General features: G+C 29.8%; 3 protein-coding genes across 6 annotated transcripts in view; 1 reads left to right on the plus strand and 2 right to left on the minus strand.

The window, feature by feature from the left end:
• The first annotated feature begins 322 nt into the window (after window positions 1–322).
• The window catches only part of LOC132919303 (RNA-binding protein 5-like), a 37371-nt gene continuing 15289 nt past the window's right edge, over window positions 323–22404 (plus strand). The window contains exons 1-4 of one of the 4 annotated variants that reach the window (XM_060980756.1): window positions 323–630; window positions 5012–5100; window positions 5264–5350; window positions 5789–14784. In XM_060980756.1, coding sequence (XP_060836739.1) covers window positions 5789–8506 — 2718 coding nt within the window. In that variant the 5' untranslated portion in view covers window positions 323–630; window positions 5012–5100; window positions 5264–5350 and the 3' untranslated portion in view covers window positions 8507–14784. The other 3 variants (XM_060980759.1, XM_060980758.1, XM_060980760.1) reach the window with 3 other exon arrangements.
• Window positions 12781–13389, minus strand: LOC132919029 (troponin C, isoallergen Bla g 6.0101-like). Its single transcript, XM_060980381.1, has one exon. It carries the CDS (start codon window positions 13387–13389, stop codon window positions 12781–12783), a length of 609 nt encoding a protein of 202 aa, XP_060836364.1.
• LOC132921017 (uncharacterized) lies at window positions 20643–21390 on the minus strand. Its single transcript, XM_060983815.1, has one exon. The coding sequence runs from the start codon at window positions 21076–21078 to the stop codon at window positions 20791–20793; it is 288 nt and encodes a 95-aa protein (XP_060839798.1). The 5' UTR covers window positions 21079–21390; the 3' UTR covers window positions 20643–20790.

Here is a 22404-nt window from a genome sequence, read left to right on the forward strand (position 1 = left end):
AATCATGGTATTAAATAAAATCAAAAAAAAATCATGGTATCATTCGAAAACAACAGTTTTGATCACAAATTCAATCATTGAGGGGGATAAACTATACAATCTATATAGATTTATACAATAAAAATTAAAAAATGTATGTTTATTATACGATAGTAAAGTAGTTAGTATATCTCACGGCTATTGATAAATGAATCTATAACTGTGTGTTTTCATTTATCTGTGGTATTAAAAAAGAGCGGGTAGTCGATTGACAAATATGTAGATACATTCTCTTTGGAATTTTACGGCGTGCTACCGCCCGAGTTCGCGTTATCGCCGTTATTGATAACGAATGGACGATGATCGTAAATGCTCGTAAATCATAATTCACAATACAATTTATTAAATTAACAAAAGTTAAATATTTTATGATTTATATTATTTGAAATTAAAATCGATGTTATTTGTGATTTTTTTTCAAAGCATTTCAAGTTAAATTTTATTGCGATGTCCACGTCACTGAGCCATGATATGATCGGAGTGATTCAAATGAACATTTCTTGGTGACACACGGCCACAAAACATTCTGCTCAATAAATAAGTTCATTTCTCAGATGAACATTGTATTGGGTACTGAAATTTCGGTTATAGGTAAGTAGAAAACAGCCTAATGCGATCGACTATGATTTCATTAATAACTATTAACTCAATTCGTTGTTTGACAATAATTTCTCATCACCGACGTGTTCAATGAAGTTGAGGTGATGCTTACGACAATAATTAAATATATTGTCAAATGTTGATTGTTATGTGCAGTCCTCAAGTACTAGTGATTACCTACTTGGGGTTCGTTTATAATTTATGTATAAATGTCGATTTATTGTTTTTATAGGTATTGGTATTTAATAAAATCTCAAAGCAAGATACCTAAAATAGCTAAAATATTTTTTTCTCAACAATGTGGTCGTATGTTAACAGTATAAACTTTGTACTACAATTTGAGAAATCAAAATTATTAAATATATAGGTATCAAGTCACAATTATTTCTAATAAGTGTAATTTTTTAATATTGGGTGATATGATAACTTTGAATCACCTAATTTAAACTAATCTTTTCTAATCAAAGTTATTAAAAATATATAGCACACTTAAATTGTTGCTTCTCAACCATTAATGTAATTTTAAAAATATCATTTATTGCTTTTTATGCCTGGTATCCAAATTTCTTGATATACTTTAATAGTTTAGTTAGGTGTATCAGAATCTAAATTAATTTCAATAGGTACTTATACCTCACAAACTATTTGGTAAGATGAAGAATGTTATTGCTATTAAGTTAAACATAACTAAGTCGTTTAAGGGATGTATATTATATTTTTTAATATAATATAATATATTCAATTATTAGGTACCTATTTACTGTATAAATTAACTTAAAGAGGATGCTTCATTTGCATGTGTTGTCTCTGTCTTACAATGTACAACATGGTACATCCGTTTCACGTGGGCAAGAACCACTAGGACTATAGTCAACAACTCAATTTTCACATTGTTGTTAAAATTTTGATGGCACTATTTTGAAAAAACTTCTTGTTGTTTCAAAATCCAGTATTTTGTGTTTTTAAAACTTAAACAACTTTTTAGTAGTTCTAATATCAAAAATAAATAAAAATGATGCTGCACAGTCTAAATCTCCCTTTTCAACTGTTAAAATTTGGTTGTTTAACTTGTCTGAGTGGCCCTTGCTCACGTGAAATGGTTTTTACTATGTTGTACATATTTTGTAAGATGAAGACAACGCATGTGGATGAAGCAAACTCTTAATTAAAACAATATTTCGCCTTTCCTAATCTATTAACTAATATTACAGTTTGTGAATCCTATTATAAAAATAAAATATTTTTTACACTTTATCTATTATTGTACATGTATTATAGCTAATTACATTTTGATTAGATATTTATTATTTTGACTTTTTTAAATGAATAATGTTTAGTAAATTAAAATTATATGTTTATATCAGTTAAAGCCGGTTTTTTTTTATAAATACTAAGTACTTTTATCAAACATTTTTTTAAAACCAAAGATGTATAGGTGTATCATAGTGTTATTTTAACTATTAATTAAATCTTAGGTACCATATGAACCGATTGGCCATCAGGAAATTGGGAAATTCCACAAATATGTGGGTATTATTTTGATACTATTATTATACTTGTTATTAATAATAACAACTAGTATTGACTTATTTGAGTTATTGATTATATTTATGTAGTCGTATCATAACACAAACAAGAGTAATACATTATATTAAAAACTGACCCAAATTTAATTTTTTTTTTTTTTAGATCATATAAATGAATTTATTTTTTAAATGAGTTATAGGCACATGTAGGCATTGCAAATATGCTGGTAGAAAAATAAAAGTCATGCTAGAAGCCTAGAACGTTATAAATCATAATATTTATATTAGCAACGGTCCCCTTTTTTCATGTTTACTATATATAAACTTTCATAAAAATATGTATGGAAAAGTTGGCATTTGTGGTGGTACCACTAGTACCTAGATGTTGTAATATATATATATTTTTAATTTTTATTAATTTTTGAAAATTAAGAAACTAAAAATTGATGATTGTAGAGATAATTGTCAATTGTTTTTATACTGTTAAGACAATGTAACATAGCAGTTGAAGAAATAATAAAATCAATTTCTGTAAAAAGCTTAAAAAATTAAATTAACGTTTAAATATTTATTAAAATATTATACAAAATGTTAATATTTTTACTGATTACAAGATATTTTCTGTACATATTTTAAAATATAATTAAAGCAAACTTCAAATTCAAGTCCGAACAGATTAATCTTATCTGACTAACCCAAAACTATTATAGATATAATTATAGTTATTATATACTTAACTTATTAAGAAATGAAACTAAAAAAATTTTGAAACTTAAGCAAAATAATTTTTATTTAACTTTTTGTGGGGTGGGGGGTGCTATGCATGGGCCACCGGTTTGATTCCCTGGCTGGGCTAAAAATCGCCAATCCGCTTTTAGGTACCTATAATATATTATATATTTATGGTAAAAATGAAAATAATATAAGGTTTATAGTGTTTTATTATAAGCAATTGTATTAACTAATAACTTTTAATACTCTAAGTCTATACTGCATGTTGTAACCATTTTAGTGTACTATAATCAAACTACTTTGTACTAAATTGCCTCAAGTCTTAAAACAATGTCAGTATAATATTTTTGTTTCTATTATTCATACACTTATTATAACTTGACCATTATTTGCATTTATCATTGTATAGCCAAACTGTAAACTGTTCAAATTTTGTAAGCATAACATATTTAAAAAAATTACTTAAAAATTGTTCCATGTATAGATTATTTTTAATAAATATAACTAATATTTTTAAATACCAATAGAGGTTAAGAATAATTTAACACTCGTAGTTTTAATAATAATTTGGATATTGAAAAAAACTATTTTGAACACAACATTTTGTGCTGGTGATAGTAAATGCAGGTATTGATTTTGCTATAATACATAAATCTGTGATAGATAAAGACGGCTTATATTATGATGACAAAATTGTATTTAATTCATGTTATTGTCAAAAATAATTTTTATAGTTTCTCAAAACATTTTAATTGTTTATATTTATAAGATATAATATGAAAATATATTACTTATTTATGATTAATATATTCAATTTAGTTTTTTAATTAGGTAGGTACTATAGTAAATTGTGTAGGTATTCCAATATTTTTTTATTTTATAAAAAGTAAATTAGAGATTCCAAGGTTATATTTATTACATTTTTTCAAGTTTAAGTATCCTTTAAGCAAATAATAATTGGTAGGTACCTAATAAAAATAATTTAAATAAATAAGTCAATGTTTTTAACAGATTTATTTTTCAATTTAATGTTTCTAATAATAATTTTTTAAAGTTTAATAAGTATAAAATCCCATTGTTGTAGATTAAATTTAAAAACAATTTTAATTTTGTTTCAATATCATATCAAAATAAAAAATGTATTATCTACTTTAATGTATTAATTAATAGGTAATGGTCTTCCATGTTTTCAATGTAAATAAAATAATTATAATAATTTGAACTGTATCGACATATTAAAATATTTAATATAAATATAATTTTTTTCATGGTTGCTTAAATATATCTAAAATAAATTCCAAAAATAAATATAGAATAATAAGTATGTTACTTATGATTACTGTAGTAATTACTTATCCTAATTATACTTCCTGTAAATAAATATATTTACTAATAATGTACATTTTTTATTTTACCTATGCCTTAAAAAATGTGCATTGACACTTTTTTTTGTTTATGGCTAATAACTAAGTTTCAATAAATATAGTTAATATTTATATAGTATAATAATAGTTCAATAATTAGTATAAATTCTTCAACCCTGTTGTTAGATAATCTTGTTTAATTAAATATATATTTAAAAATTGTTAATTCAGATAAGTTCAAATTTTAAGTAAAAAATAAATATGACGTACAGAATAATAATTAGTTTAATTTTTGTGATGTGACATTTTAATTGATAATAAATGATTGTTATGATAATTTGAATAACCTAAATTATGTACAATGGATTGTTTTAGGATTATTATTATAATTTAGCTAATATAGTTATATAATTAAAAGTAATTTTAAGTTAGTTGTATAATATCATAGGCAAATAGATTTTTTTTTTAGTATTGGCCTGTATAATAACAGTTAATGTAAATAGATTTATTTTATAATTTTATTATAAATTGTTTACATTAATAAAATTAATTATATCATACTAATAACTAAGCTTGTATACAATTATTTGTAATGGTACATATTTTAAAGAACTAGAAGAATACATGAAAAACCAAAATTTTGAACCTATTTTTTATTATTAATTTCACCACTGGAGTCAACTGTATTGATAATGGATTTTTAAAATATAATTGGATGTAATATCATAAGTCATTGTAAATGTATTGCAGATTTGTGTATCAGCCTGTTCAGTCATTACGCTTTGGTTGTTTAGGACTGTTCCAAACTAGTTCTCAGCTAGTACTATTAATATCCAAAGGTTAGTCAAATTTTAAACAATGTTAGTCGATATTGGCTATGCGTCAGAAATTCGTCTTGAGACTCTGACAGATTGATTATCGTTGTTGACGAAGTGTCCACTGTTGATCATTAATTGATCATTCTAATAATTGCACTCAATTTCAATACAAATTGTATTACAGATTATTCAACAATCCAAACAACCATCAAGAATAAGTTAAAGCTACGTTGCCTGTGCTACATTCATAGAACATTCATTTTTGTTTGAGGTAGGACAAAATTAAATTAAATTTAACTGTAGTCTTGTATTTTAATCATTATTTAATAATTAACATAATCTACTTAAATAATATATTATGTCTTATATTAATTGTAATTATTATAAATACAAGTATATAATATGTTATAAAATATAGAAACTATAATAAGAAATTATATGCGTACTTAAATAGTTTCATTTTTTTTGTAGATATGCTTCTTTATAATACAAATTTGTTTATTTATAAATAATGTTAATTTAAATGAATAGTATGTAACTAATTAGAATTATTTAATTAACTTTATTACTCTTGGATAAGTAATAATAAAAGAAAATCATATCTGAAGAAGGTCGTAAAAGGGACCAAGGCGAATGAGGAATACAAATTTAAAGTTAATAAGTTTCTTTAACTAATATATATTGTCTGTTTGTTTGTTTCATTGTAAAGATGGACGCAGAGTTTGTGGTCAAGGATACGTGTGGTTATGATTCAAATGATGAGGTAAACTCATCTACTAGACGAAGTGTTGAAATGGACTTGGTAGCTTATGATTCATCTCCTCGTTCAAATGGATCTAATCATAGCATCAACAATGAACAAAGTGTAGACACTTCAAATAATAAAACTAATTGGTATAAATCTGTAGATTCATTTCTGGATACTGAAAAAAGTAGAGAAAGAGGCAGAAGTCGAGATCATAGTCAAAAAAGTAAACATGATAAAAGTTCGAGTAGACACGGTAGTAGGAGACGTAGCAAACATAAAAAACACCATAGGTCAAGATCAAGGAGTAGGTCTAGATCTAGGTCTAGATCACAAAAACGGAGAAGTAGATATTCTCCTGGTGATCGTGACTCTCAAACAAGTCAATATAGTAGTGATGAAGAACGTCGAAAACGTCGTTCAAGAAGCCTTGAAGGTTCTGATGGGCCAAGAGTTAGAAACATATATTCAGATTCAGCTACTACTAGTACTCGACGTCACTATAATACTGTAGACACAAGAAGAAATCAAGATGGATCACAAGAATATTATCGTGAAGAAGATTTTGATAGATACACGTTTAAAAAACAAATTCCGAATAAAACTATTATTGTTCGTGGTTTAGCTCCTCATATATCAGAAATTGATATAAGAAAAGAAATATTAAAATGTGGTCTTACACCTGTTGATATACGTCTAATTAGAAAAAAAGATACTGGGTCATCTCGTGGGTTTGCATTTGTAGAATTTTTTACAAAAGCTGAAGCTGAAACACTAATGGAAAGTAAACAGGGTGAAATGATGTTGAGAGATAATTTTAGGGCAATTATGCAGTATACTATTTCTACAATTGACCCTGAAAAAATGTTATCTGATTGGTGGTGTAAATGCAATGCTCATAATTTTAAGCGCAGAGAAAGCTGCTTTGTGTGTGGAGCTTCAAGAGAAGTGGGAGAAATATTTGATCACACTAAAGAAGTTAGTTCTTATCCTACGCATACAGTTTTACTTCGAGGACTAGAATTGTTTACAACTGAAGAAAATGTTCTTAAAGCTATACAGCCACTATCAACACTGCCTATTCGAAGTGTTAGAATCGGTCGAAATCCATTGACAAATGTCTCTAAAGGTCTTTGTTACTTAGAAATGAACAATGTGGTTGATGCTATGTATCTCCATAATGCATTAATTGTAGAAGATCCATTGCTTATTGACGGAAAAGAAGTTCTTGTGTCATATTGTAAACTTGGACCAGTCGGACCAATAGCTACTGCTTCAATGGGTAATGCTGCAGTTGAAGCAGCTAAATGGAGCAATCAGAAACCAGAAACTCCAAACTATACTATTGCTGATGTACCTAGGCTTGCAGAATTTAGTGCAAATATTTATGCAAAAACTCCTGTTGAACGAACTTCATATGTACAATATTACACTAATTTTTACACTGAAAAAATACAAAAAGGAGAGACTATTAGTATGCCTTCTATACCATCCGTACAACCTATTTCGGCTGCTTATGCACCTGTTGGGACCGTTGTTATGTCACAAGCTGTTCCAGCTTTTCCATTACCTATTACTAATAAGGTTGATCCTTTAAGTCAACCTCCATCTGGGAAAGGAGATACCACATACTCTCCACCTGATTTATCTACTTATCAATATGACAAAGGATCTGGTTATTATTATGACCCATACACAAAGCTCTATTACGATGCAAACTCACAGTATTATTTTAACAGTTTTACAAATAGTTTTCTTTATTGGGATGCTACAAAACAAACTTATTTATCAGCACCTTCAAATGAAAATTCAAATTCTGATGGAAGTAATATCAATAACGAATCTAAAAAAGAAGAGACTCCAGTAGAAGAAAAAAAAGATGATGACAAAGTAAAAGTAGCAAAACGTATTGCCAAAGATATGGAAAAGTGGGCAAAAACATTAAATCAAAAGAAAATTTCTGCTAAACACAATTTAGTAGCAGCTCAAGTTGCAATGCAAACTGCTAAAACTCAAGCTGCAGCAGATATTGGGTATTCTGTGATGGGTACTAAAACAGAACCTAAAAAACAGCAATTACCAGTTGCTTCCACATCTGATGACACTAGTTACAATGATGAAATTATGGAAGAAGCTAATCGAAGCGAAGATGAACAACATACTGATTGGATAAAACTTGCTTGTCTATTATGTAAACGACAATTTAGTAGCAAAGAAATACTAATAAAACATCAACAAATGTCTGACTTACATAAACAAAATATTAGAAATTGGTACAACGAGAGAGGATTAGATCCAGATGATGAATCAAAACGGGTTATTCAGTATAGGGATAGAGCAAAAGAAAGAAGGATGAAATATAATGAGCCTGATAAACCTTTAAATAACCTAAAAGACAAGTACATGAAAGCTAAAGAAGCTACCGTGGATTATGAACAACCAACTAAATTGGGTATTGGATCAGACAACAAAGGTAATAAATTACTACAGAAAATGGGTTGGCAAGAAGGAATGGGACTAGGTAAAAGTAATCAAGGACGAACAACTATAATAGAAGCTGAAGGTAGATTAGCAAATGCTGGATTAGGTACTAGGGCTGTTGGTGTGGTTCCAGGCCCTCGTGAAACATACAAAGATTGTGTGAAGAAAATGATGCGTTATAGATATAATGAATCAGAGTAATTTAACAGGTAAAGATTGAAATTATTTATTATGTAGCGTTTTTTCCACAGGAAAAAGTTATTTTAATATGTGATGTATTAACCTGATATTTTATTTTTCTTCAAAAATAATAAATAGAAATAATTTAATATATGACATTATCTTAAGGAAATAATCCAACATATATTAAATAAAATACATTAGAAGGCATTACATTTTTAATCTTGTTTAATACATGTTTAAAATTGTATTATTGCATTTGAAAGACATTAATGTTATTTTAGTGACAAAAAATTGTATATATTGTAATATTAATTAAAATCTTTGATACATGAAATAGTTTTTAAATACATCCACGTGTAAATGTAGTGTACCTAATTAGTTTTATCCGAATTTGACAAAATAATAGTAATCATAATAAAACAATTATAGTCCTGTTACATTTTAATATAAATTGTAGAGCTATGGTAGCTCTAAAGTAAATTTTCCTTTTTATTATTTTTTTTCTAACCAAAGGTTTAAATATTTACAAACTTATTTATAAGCAATGTAGTGTAGTTCATATAATATGTAAATTGAGTACTCAAATTTATTTTTTTTTAATTTACTTCAAGAAGTAATTATTATTTAAATTTTTTATAAAATGTCCATTTTACGTTTTTATCAAAATGTGTGTACATTCTATTGTGTCATACACAAATTGGCACGTATTATATATAATGTAAAAAAAAAAAACTGAAATTAACATAATTAGTTCTAATGGTTAAAAATCGTATGTATTATAATATATATATATATATAGTTTTACATATATTTAATTCAAAAATATGTAGAAAATACGTTATATTCCACAGACCTTTTTGATTTATCCTTCTACGTAAACTTATTACTTAATTGTTATTATTTATTTGTTAAATACTTAAATACTTGTATAAACTATAAAACGCATATATTTTATATAATAACTTCTATTATACTAAGTTTTATGTCTGTTTTTTTGAACAAATGTCACTCGTTCGGTTCATATTACTATATATTTTGTACATCTGAGTAGATAAATATTACGCTTAAAACAGCTTTAAATTTATAAATATAGGTTTATTAAAACCCTTTACATTTTAAAATTTGTACATTTCATTATATTGTAGTTCATAAATAAATAGGATTTTTGTTTTTAGAGTATTGACTTCAGACCTGCTAATGATCTTATTATACCATTTATTTCTTGACAATTTAAAAAATAAATGTTATGAATTATTTTTATTTTTAAATTGTTGTTCTTTGTTGAAAAAATTTTTTTATCCCTTTAATTTGCTCATAATATAGACTATCTAGGTACAGCACCATAGTTTAATATGTTTTTAAAGTGTGTTAATGTTATGTGACATGCTAATATTTAAAAAATAAATAGTTTCGTGATTTTATTTAGGCGGTACTTAATTTAGGTGCACTTTTAATATTAAGAAAATATGTCTGTTTATTAGGTACTTTATTCATGTATATCAGAAAACATGTCCACTTCTTCTGTTTTGATTAGGTCAAAATGAAAAGGCACGTAGGTATAGGTTACCTTTTTAATAATTTAAATTTACAGTAGTCGTATTTTGATTTTTGTAGAATATACAAATTTAGCAACCTTATCAACTCACTGTCTAAATATTACCCTCAAACATGTATACCTATATATACATTTAAATAAATAGATTATAAATAATAAACTATTTATTTTAATATCATAAATCCATTAGTATTTAAGTGTTTTAAACGGATTAAACTTTCTAGTAGAGAAACTTAAGCCTTCCAAGTCACCCACCATGATAGTTTAAAAATAAGTACTAGGTCTATCAAAATGCAATTGGCGAAAGGAGCTCGTTTTATTTAATAATTTTTCTAATAAAGTTTTGGGGGGGGGGGATTAACTAAACAATCAAATTTTGGAACATTTTAGGTGTTTCGTTCAAATTATCAAATTCTGATATCAAAATATCAAAAAAGATAGCTAAAAAGAAAGATGCTGGTTTAGGAACTTACTGTAGTCTGTAGTTGTAACCAGTGTTGGTACCTTACAGGTAAATTCTTTGTATATGTTGTAATTATTTTTTTAATAATATAATCAAAAATTACTCGGGAGCAGATATTTAATATTATATTTGTTTGCTAAAGTTGTGGCATTTGTTTACTAATTGCATGTAATAATTATTGCGCAACCGTGTTAACAACTGCATTATAAATTATACTGTCAATTTTTATTACATTAAAAGAATTTTAATAAATATTTTTTACATCTGTGATTATATAGTTTTATTATTTTCGTACAGTTAAAAAAATAATGTTATTAATGTAATATAATATAACACATTAATAAATTAAATAAAAAAACTAAAAATTAATAAATAAAACAAAGATATTTTATCGCCACAACCACAGTGAACTAAAAAAACACTTCATCTCATGATGTATTGACCGATGCGAATAATAACAAATACATATTAAATACTTATTCTCATTAAACCTCGGGTTTTTGCACACTGTACCTAGTGTACCTATATTATAATTTACAAAAAAAAGGTAAGTGCTTGTTTTTCAAAATAGATTCACTAGTAAATATATCGAATTTTAATTCTTGGTTTACCCAATACCCACCAATCTTAAGTATTTATATTTGTTTTGCAACTTTCGTTATTAAGCTAGGACAGTGGTCGGCAACCTTTTCGGACTCCCGGGCCACATTCATAAATTAATAAGAGTTCGCGGGCCAGACAAAAATAAAAATGTTATATTCCAAATTATTTATCAAAAAAAAAAATTTAAAGCGGGTCGTATACAATAGACACGCGGGCCGCCGGTTGCCGACCACTGAGCTAGGACATTAAAAAAAATTCTTTTAATTACAAACTCTTTCGGCCTGGGTAATAATTATTAGTTTTTGGCCTTTGCTATTTATGCTGTCGCTGTTTTTCAACAAAGTTCGTCATTTCTGTCCGACTGAATCAGCTATAAAAATTCAATGACGAAAATACAAAAAACCGAACTAGGTATAGGTAGTACGTTATTTTTTTTTTCGATGTTAACGATCCGTCGACCATGTGTGAACCGCACCAAGCGCGACCGCGCTCGCGAAATATTGAATTTGGCCGAGTCGTTGAGGGGACGAAGAACAACTAGTACCCCGTGTCCGGGTAATCAATCAAAACGAAAAACGGGTAGAGGAAAAAAATATATCCGAAATAATACCCGTTTTGTCCGACGACGATACCACCGCAGCCTTTTTTCGCGCTACGTCCATCCATCATCATAGTATGTGGCGTGGTAATACGTATCATTACGTGTATATACGCATATAAGACCGGCTGCCGCTGATTCGTATTCGGCCAACCGTTGTCACCGGACGCGTCCGAGAAAAACTTCTTCTGCGGTCGTCCTGCGCTTATTTATGCATTCCTCTGCCCTGTCACCGTATTATATATTATTATTATTGTGTACAATTTGGTCGTTTTTATATCAACCAGGGTGGTAGTCGTCACATGCAGTGACGCCCGTCCGTCTCGTATTTTATATTATATATAGGTATACCATGCCGTTTTCGATGAAGGGGTTTGAAACTCTTTTGTCCGAAATACTAGTTTGACGGGGTGGGTTTTTTCTTGTTTTATCGCCTGGACGCAGCTTGCTCTGCCGCGTGTAATGTAGCTGTCTGCTCTCATCTTCTCTCGTCCGTCGTGTGTTCATTATATTATTATATTTATATGTTATATCGATGTACACAATATCTACATACTATATATTATATATGTGCTTAGGTCGGTTAGTCGCAACCCTTGCGTTGGTACCATTGCGGAGACTGTCGTGTTTCTCTAGTTACTTACCTATTAATTGTTACATCGAGTAATACCTACCTATAAATTTCGATTTCGTATGATTTCTGATTGATTGGAACTATATTCTAGTTGTTTACAAAATTTCGCGCAAAATGCGGAATAATTTAACAGTAATACTAATGCAACCATCCGCAATCAATGAGATTCGGGAAAAACTCGATTCTTAAACCGTTGTCATCACGATTTTTTATTACTTATCTTTTAATGGTTTTTAGTTTTTATTTTATAAATGTGTAAATAAATAAATTTTATAAATTTAAGAGTACACATTTCCATCTCACGGGGTTAAATGTATTTTAATAACATGAAATGCAATATATGCATAGATAGTAAATATAATATAGTTACAGACGTACAGTTATATGGGTGCATAATATGTAGATACATGAAAAAATACTAAAATAGTTCGCGAACGGTCTAGTGATATCTGTCCAGCGGGGCCGGTCGGACCATCGTGTCCATGAAATCGTCGTAGTCGATCATTCCTGTACCGGCATAGTCCATGGTGGTCACCATCTCCTGCACATCTACGGCCGTCACCGCTCTCGGGTCGAATTCGTTAATCACGGCGCGCACGTGGTCGACCGTCACCTGGCCGGTGAACGTCGGATCGCCGGCCGCCAGCATGGCGCGGAACCGCCGGCGCCGAGCTCCGTCTTCGGCCCAACGGCGCGCCATGGACGCCGTCCACTGGTTGCGAGTGATGTAGCCGCGGCCTTTCGAATCGTATTCTTCCACCACGGTGATGATGTCATCGTCGGTCGCGTCCACGCCGAGCGCGCGCAGCGCCTTGTACAGTTGCCTGACGTTCATCCGGTCGCCGCCGTCGCTGAACATTGCAAAAGCCGCGTGTGCCTCAGACAACAATTCCACGGGTAGCCTGGGCCCGGGAGGCCCGTAATCGACGTCATCGTTCGATGGTTCTGCCTCGGGCAGTTGTTCCTGCTGGTCGTCGTCATCGTCGTCACCGTCACCATTGTCGCGGTACTGTTCCGACGCAGTCGGCTGCCGTTCGGGCTCGGACATGTCGGATGATATAAATTTATGTATTTCTTTTAATGACTATAGATTTTTTCGTTTGAATATGCGAGTATTTTTATGAAAATATATCATATATGCGTATGATGTATTACCTAATAATAAATATACATGTACGAATTACCTAAGTAACAAAAATAATAGTTTAACGTAGGTATTTGCGCGGGTGATTCTTGTAGTGTTAAAAAAAAAAATCAAGTAGGTAATCGTCTTATTTGTTTAGTGAACAAAAGCCAATAGGTGAGTGCGTTGATAACTATATAAAGAAAACAGACACGTTTCGAATAATAAGGAAATTGAGAAACTTGTCAATTACAATTGTCTTATTAAAGACCACTTATTTTTGGACCTCGTAGAATGCTACACTGTATAATTGATATTAAGGGTACAAAATCAAACTTTTAAGGCCGTTTATAATAGATCTATAATATAATACTCATGTTTAAAAAATTTTTTCAGTACCCATCTAGTAGGTACCTGTGTATTATAGCCGTCAGATATAGCGACTGTAGGTATATTAATTTTTAATCATTTTACCACCAATCATCCATATACCTGTATTATTTTATTAACAGGATACGTAGGTATGACTAGCGAAGTTGGCCGCGGTGATGCGATTTTTGATGTGCTGCTTGCGTAATGTGGTACGAAAAGGAGGGGATAAATTTATGAGGAGATGGTTTTGGTTGTGGTGGCAAGAGGGTTGGACCGCTTACGATGAAAATTGCATGAGCTTTGCCTTTCACGCAATGGCTCCTTGGGTTGTATGAGTATAGTGCGCGTATATTAACTTGGTAATTAGCTCGGCGGGGGTGGACGGCGGCGGCTACTCGATGAATAATAATTTTTGAATACATACATACATATTGGACGGGCGGCGACGGTGATAGGGCGGGAGGAAGAGAGGAAACGGAATAATAATACGCCGAAAAAAAGAAGAAATTTATAAATATATTATATAGTAGACCTCCGCCGCGGTCGAGTTGCGGGTAAATAACCGCCGCAGTCTGTGCCGAAGAACGCAGTAGCCAACACGCGCGTGACTTGCACGGTGGAGGCAATGATAATATACACGAGGCATCCGTTGTCACCGACGTTGTGCAGCATCTGCGTCCAAAGATTCATCAGAGACATATCTTACTCAAGTGTCTGCTCGCGAAAATAATATACAAGAGTCACCAACGAATATAATATGAGACCACGAAGGAGGCGGCGGGGAGAATAGGAAACGTGCGCAAGCGCTGCGAAAACCTCAACCGATCAACGAAGACTTATTGGTGTCTTTATTTATATATATATATGTGGTGTGTGTGTTTGTGGAGAGGTTTGAGGTACACAGCGCATCGTGCGGGATATAACATCATTACGATAATTGATAGAGAGGTATGTTTATCATATTATAATATCAAATCATCAATGGAACTATGAAGGAGGGATCTTTTCATTCTTCTCCTACCATAGTCTCGTTTATTTATTTCTATATAGCACCTAGGTATAATATATAGGTATGTATAAAAAAATGATAAAAAATAAATTGTAGATATTACTAAATCGCCATTACAGAAATATTAATATTTCAATAAGTATAATACAAAAATTATGCATATTTTGTCCATTTCTGTTATTTTTCATAGTAACTATTGTCCCTCTTTTTTCAAAATGTCTGACCTCTTGGATTATGGATGTATACAGACACCGCTTTTATAATAATATTTCCAATAACATTAACTTATAACTTTGATAATAAGCAAGTGGTGTTAGATAAATCGAACTATATATTTTTTTAACACTTACGTACGACCTATTATATAGAGCTGCATTTTTAACGATTGTACTGCACATACTATCAAACTATGTAAGACGGTCGAGCAAAACTAATAAATGATCCGTGTCAACGGTTGTGGCCTTGTGGGTGGCCCGTGTGGAAATCAGTGATCTATTGAAAAACGCGACCGGGTTTACTCTGCGGGTGTGAGAAAGACTACTATTATCGCTACTTTCAAACATTTATTTTTTTAAACTTTTCATCGCACCGCCAGAGTTTTTATGATTACAATGATTATTATATATAATAATCAGTCGTTCATTGTGCCTGCGCAGCGCGTTGATTGCATTATCAGTACTCTGGATGAGTGGGCGTAGCCTGCAGCATCGAGAAATCGCTGCCGGGCAAACGCGCCTTTTATTTTTTCTCTTGCAAGTTTTTCCAACAGACTCCATACCCGTTCATTGCGTAGTTTATTTACGCATATATTATTACCACGATTAAGTTTTGGCTTGTATGTATTATAATAATATCTGACACATTTTTCTCTTCTTATAATCTCTTCTCTTTCTTCACACTACATAGCATTAGACAATCATTTTGTAACTGCTCTCCTCAAGGGTGGCGTATTTAAGATCCGAAATCACTTGCTCAAACCTACATCTAATTTAAGATTTTAATCTGTGCTATTTGTAACCTAGTCCAGTTCTATGTCTCAAATCATTCCACATTCTATATGTCTCGATGGTTATACAAATCACCGCCAGTCGCCACTACTCGTAATCGTAATGCAAATTATATTGTGTCTTAGCTTGTTTTAACTTAGTTTAGTTCTCCGGCTCCCTTGAACATATTTTAAGTACTCTGTTTTACCTTCAGCTTTTTAATAATGTTGTCATACCACATTGTTTTTTTATTGTTAACTCGTGTAATTTTGTTGAATACCTACCGTTTGGAATAAAATATTCATATAAACATAAATTAATAAATATCGATTAGATATAGCTGACTCGTTTGTACACCGATGAATAACAACTTGAATAATTTTATTTTAATTGTTAATTAACGTTGTTTTATCAATAAACTTTTTTATAATAAGTATCGCAGAGAAATAACTAATAAGTGAATTTTCTTTATTGAGACCAACTCCCTAGATACCATATTAATACCTTATGAGTTATGACTTAAGACTTTATACCTACCGCATGATTTATTGCGTATAATAGAAATTCCAATATTTAACTCATATTATTGTTTAAATATTAGGCCGATTCATCTGTGATATTATTTACAATATAAATTTAAATTCAAATTTATTTCGTGACACGTTTTTGTTTTTGGGCTCATTTATTATACAAAATTGTTTAAACTTATTATATATAAATATACTATATGGTTTGACTGGATGGCAATAAATTTCGTGAAAATCGTTACCTACGTAAACGATCACACGCAATCGTTTCATATCTGGTCCCGACGTGTATAACACTATTATAATAATAAATAATAATATATGCAGTGAGGGCCCGCGTGCGGAGGACACGTTGATGTTGGGATCTATTATGCTTAGGTGATGGGGGAGATCATACTATATGTATAATATATTATTATTATTACTATATTTGTGTATGATGCGCGCGCGTGCAATATAAATATATAATAATATAATAACAATTTAAATGTATATATTATTTATGCTCACCTGTTGGCCGACGTCCAACAGGACGAACCATTTACGTGATAGCAGCTGCTGATAACCGATAGGATGTGGTATATGCGCCAAAAATAATATATGTATGCAATATGGCATTTGAGTTTGTCCCGTACACACTATGTCATATATATATACCTGGCTGTCTATCTTCACATATACGCTTCGTGTAAGTACCTATACTTGGCTACTTATCTACATTAACACACACAGACTGGCGCATATCCATACCTAGCTATCAACCGTCATATACTGCTGTGAACGCTGTGGTCTATTCTATGTGGTCGTGTACGTGCCCGGTCCGGTTCAGTTCTGTCATTGCGGTCACGTAAATATTATATTATTATAGGTATATGTTATAATAATAGGTATACATACGTTTATGTACGCTGCAGACGCAGAAACGGCCGGCGACTACCGGTCCCGCCGAATCGGACTCACGACTATGGAATACTAAAAGCTCATATATGATATTATATACATAGCCGGGGAGACACGCGATTGTATAGGTAGGTACACTTCTGCAACTTACGTGAGCATATACGTTATGATAATAATATAGGAACATGTCGTATTATTACTATTATTATTGTATTCGTTTGGCTGCCTAACCTCCGTCGGTCGTATTTCACTTTCCAAACGACCGGTTTCTATGCTAGTATCGTGTACGCCCGACAGTGCTACACGTCCACAGATCGTCTACGCGTGGGTATAGTATTATTATTATTATTATTATTATTATTATTATTATTATACATGGATATGCGAAAGATATAATTCTTTTACGCATCTATTGTGACAAAATATACCAAAAACTAAAATGTTTTAACGTCTTATATATTATGTTTATATAATATCGTCGTAGTTACCTATATGATATTGTTCAACTTTTTTCCACTCTACCGATCAGCACTCACCAACCGTTTGAAACTTTATGAGAATGTTGTACTCAAAATAATTTGATTTAAAACCATTTTTAAAAATAATTTAATTTCTTATGAATAAATTATAACATTTTAAAGTACGAGTAAATAATACAATTTCACTTATGTGTGAACGGTTTAATCATTAATATAATCCTCTAAATTGATGAATAAAGAAATATACATTTTTCTGGCTGAAAACTTTTTGTAGAAAATGGTATAGAAATTTAAAAATACTATGTGTTCATTTAACATCTACGTAGATAAGAAATTTGTTTAAAGTTTACTGAAAAACTGTAAAATTGTTTATACCCACGATATCATCATTCATCATATCAAACTTATAAGGAATCGTATAGCTGCTTTCTCTAGTCATCATTTATACAACAAATTGTCAGCTCTCCCACAAAGTAAACTGTTCCAAAGTTTTGCAATGTAATCGTGGATATGATATTAAGTCTTAAAAATTAATTAATTACATTTTCAGGATTTAGTGTCTCACATCTAATTACGAGTATTATAATAGTAAAATGGAAAAAAATATTGCAACACTTATTGTGTACGGGTTTTATACTAATAAAGTTATAAAACATTATATTAAACAAGACTATACTAAACTATACTAATGAATAATATAACTAATGATTAAATAATATAATATATTGATTTAATTAAATTAATATAGGTACCTACATATTAAAAATTTGTAATCTATTCTACCTACATCATAAGTAATTGTAGTATTATACGTTGTGGCCGTTGTGGGTACCTACCTAAACAACGTACATATAACTACAGATTAATGCTACTTTAACATTATTACAACAGAAATAAATAATAATATAATATTATGTACTCGTATTATAATTGTATTATAATAAACATTATCATTTATGTACATTCGTATATACTACTTGTAATTGTAGTAATTATACTCGTGTACAAAAAATGATAATAAAAACATAATAATTAATAATTTATTATTATAAACGTCATCGTGGTTTGGTATTCATATATTATATATATTCGAGTTTGTTGTTAATACTAAAAAAAAATTAAAATATCTAAGTATAATAATTATTCGTCGACAAAATATAATAATGTATAGGTAAACAAGATTTAAAGAGAAAAAACATGTACGAGTAAATTGTTTTTTAAATAGTAACACAAATAATAAGAAGGAGTGGAAATTATATTGGAAACTGAAAAACTAAAACTAAGATTATTTGTTAAAGAAGGAAGAATATATTATTGCAAACGTTTTTAATTATATTTAAATTTTAAGATAACATATAAATTATGTGATATAATAAAAATACTTGCACAATATCGTACTGGGTAGTTTGGCTGCGTTTTAGTGTACGACATACCTGCCAAAATTATGTTGTAGATGTATAATATAGTTATCTACGAGCTGGTGACAACGGGAAAATGGGAAGTCTTACTTGTCATTGCACTATCACAATCATGAAATATTATTAATTAATAATTATTATGCATTTTGGCACACTTGGTTGATTTTTGAATAACAGGTCATATTGCCAAGCAAAACCGATGAAATTATATTTAACGAATATTATATTCAATTTTGAATCAGCTACAGCAGTCGACCAACCGTATTATTCAAACACGACGATCAATGTTTGATACGTATATAAATAATGGTAATTTTAATACAACCAATAATAGCAATCTATCATCGGTTAAAAGTAGATATAAATAATATGTTCCTTTTTGTGCCATCAACCACGAAATTGAGTTTGACAACTTACAGCAGATAAATATTTTTTTGTCAAGTAATTGCCTAGGCGAATAATATATATTATTAAATGTTGTATCCTATTGCACAAACGTTAACCAGCAATTCTAAAATAACTCAGTGCCTATGGCTATTATGGTTATAGACTATAGGTACTTATATTGTGTTACAATGGTTTATAAATCATTTGAACAAAAAAATATATTAACATAGTTTTCTTCTCTTTTATTTATTAATGATAAAGCAATATTTGATGTTGTTTTTGGTAGGACATATTTTTTTTAATACTATAAGCTCTTTGAGCCATCCACCCATACTTATAGTTGCGTCCATTCAGACTATAATATAAATTATTACACTATACCTACGCAGGCCGGACACGTATTGTATAAAAGTAATTAAGTTAAATATAAGAAAATTATTCATTTACTCAAAAAAAAAAAAAAAATGAATTCGTTTTTGGTTATAACATAAACCCATTTGCGGCAAATTTGCTTAAAATATATTTGTGTAATATTTGATCTCATAGTGTAATAATCAATAATTTTACGTATTATATATAATATTTTTTTTTTTTTTACTTTTATTTGAATTATACAATCTATACAATGTTTAGTATAATAAGCATAATGGAGAACAGAAATAGAAATAAAGTGAACAGAGGGACTTGAGTGGATATATAATATAAATAAAAAATATCAATCAATAATAACCAATGATATTAAATTTATAATAATAGTATCTAATATTATAACATTACAATGGATATTATTTTAAATAATAATCAAAGCAATGTTTTTTTTAACTATAATAAATTATTTTAAACTCTATGATGAGTTATAAAAATAGCCCATTGTAACGTACCTATGTATATCATGTTTTTAAATCTGAAGTACATCATGTTGATTATTGTAAAATATTTTCACGTTAGGTAAATTGAATGCAAATGTGCTGTACCAAAAACAATTTTTTATGTTTAAATGGGCAACGTCTAAAACGTATACTAGTCTTCAGCCTTCGCATCTTCCACGATCTTACGATGGTAATCCGTGTATGGTTTTAGTATATTATCGAAAAACGAGAAAGAAATAAAAACAACAGTATATTCATTAAACATTATTTACAGACTACAGGTATGTTATAATTATTTATTTTTCGTTGCTTATGTATTGTTGCAATATACCCATATGTATTTTATTATCGATATCATCGATGCGTTGCCTTCGAAGTCTTATTGATCATCGGCTCGGGACAGTTTGTTGGTCATCAGTTGTCCATCTGTCTGTTGCACGTAGCAGCTTGTCGACTTGGTCAAAGGAGTCCTCGGTTGATCATCGTCGTCTCCGCTGTCCGGAAGTGCGGACATCTCATCCGTATTGATTATTGGCTGACGCCTGTCACGACGGATTTCATCGTTATTTGTACTACTCTGACCAAGTATCGGCATGCTAACGGTCGTTTTCAGCGGTTGTTTGCGGTTTGATGCGTTCGTCATGTTGTCCATATCGCGTTTATCCATAACGGTTGACTCAAATATAATATTTTTTTTGTAAGTCGCAGCTGCGATTATTCGATTAATATTTGATATAGGAATACCTACTGAAGATACACGCACAGTCTGTCGGTATATATAGTTGCGATTAATATATTTTAACGGAATCGTCACTTACAATCTGCTGACGACGGTATGACTTCTCGACTCTCGTTATTATACTCGCTGTGGTATGATATAATATATATTATATTATTATATCAATAGGTAAGATGTTAAAATTAATATGTTATTGCACAAAATACGAAGACAATTGCTGCTGATTAACTGCCAATCTGCAGTCGATCGATCAGTGAGCTTTGCTCGGAATTATATTTATATAATATAATAACGTTTTACTTAGATACGTATATTTTATTTTATGAACCGTTTACATATTACCATAGCTTGTTATTTTCTCCGTTGCTTCGTTGCAGCATTATGTGATCTTTGATTGTTGTGCAAATGGACCACGACCGATTGCAGCTTATATTGTAGATCTAAAATATTAATAGATTAATGTTATTAATTATTATCAGTTGAGCGCAATCTCGAAGACTGTTGAGAGAGGCAATGTGAGGAAGCATTTAATTAAATAATATATTGAATTAATAGTTTATTACAATTAATCAATTTATCGGAGAAAGAAGGCTAGGTTAAAAGGCTTACAAGTTACAATTATAACTAAGAATTAAATTTAAATTTATTATATATGATATTATTAAAATAATAATATATTAATTTTTATAAATCGAACAAAATTTCGAAAAAAAACTTTTTTTTCAGTACGCCTTAATAATTTAAATTTAGTCTAAAAATTCACAGTTAAAAAAATAGACAAAGAAACCTTTTTTTTTTTAAATTAATACTAATTTTAGCATTACCTAATAAATTAAAAAATAATGATTTTTAACATTATGATGTACATGTAGTATGCACAAATAATGTGCGAGTTAAATCGCTTTAGCTTCAAAACTATAAAGCTAAATGTTATATTTTGAATTCCGACTTCAGCATTATTATTAGTATACATAAATAAATAAGTTTAGATAAAACAATTTCAAAAGAAAGGGTATTCAATAAAATAACAATGTTGTACACACATTTATTATTTTTTATGTATTACAATTTTAATAACATATTAACATATAATATTATACATATTGCATTGCATATTTTATAAAAAAAAAATAAAAATAATTTTAATTTATCTTATTCGCAGAATTGCAGTAAAGTTTCCTTGACATATTGTCAGATATTCTACATAATATATAGTGATATAATGATGTGTTTATTATGTATAACTGCAATGTT

Source organism: Rhopalosiphum padi, chromosome 2, assembly GCF_020882245.1.
Source record: "Rhopalosiphum padi isolate XX-2018 chromosome 2, ASM2088224v1, whole genome shotgun sequence".
Taxonomy (NCBI): Eukaryota; Metazoa; Arthropoda; class Insecta; order Hemiptera; family Aphididae; genus Rhopalosiphum; species Rhopalosiphum padi.

Coding starts and splice junctions, on each gene's coding strand:
- LOC132921017 (XM_060983815.1), bottom strand. CDS start 21,078: ATGGATAAACGCGATATGGACAACATGACGAACGCATCAAACCGCAAA.
- LOC132919029 (XM_060980381.1), bottom strand. CDS start 13,389: ATGTCCGAGCCCGAACGGCAGCCGACTGCGTCGGAACAGTACCGCGAC.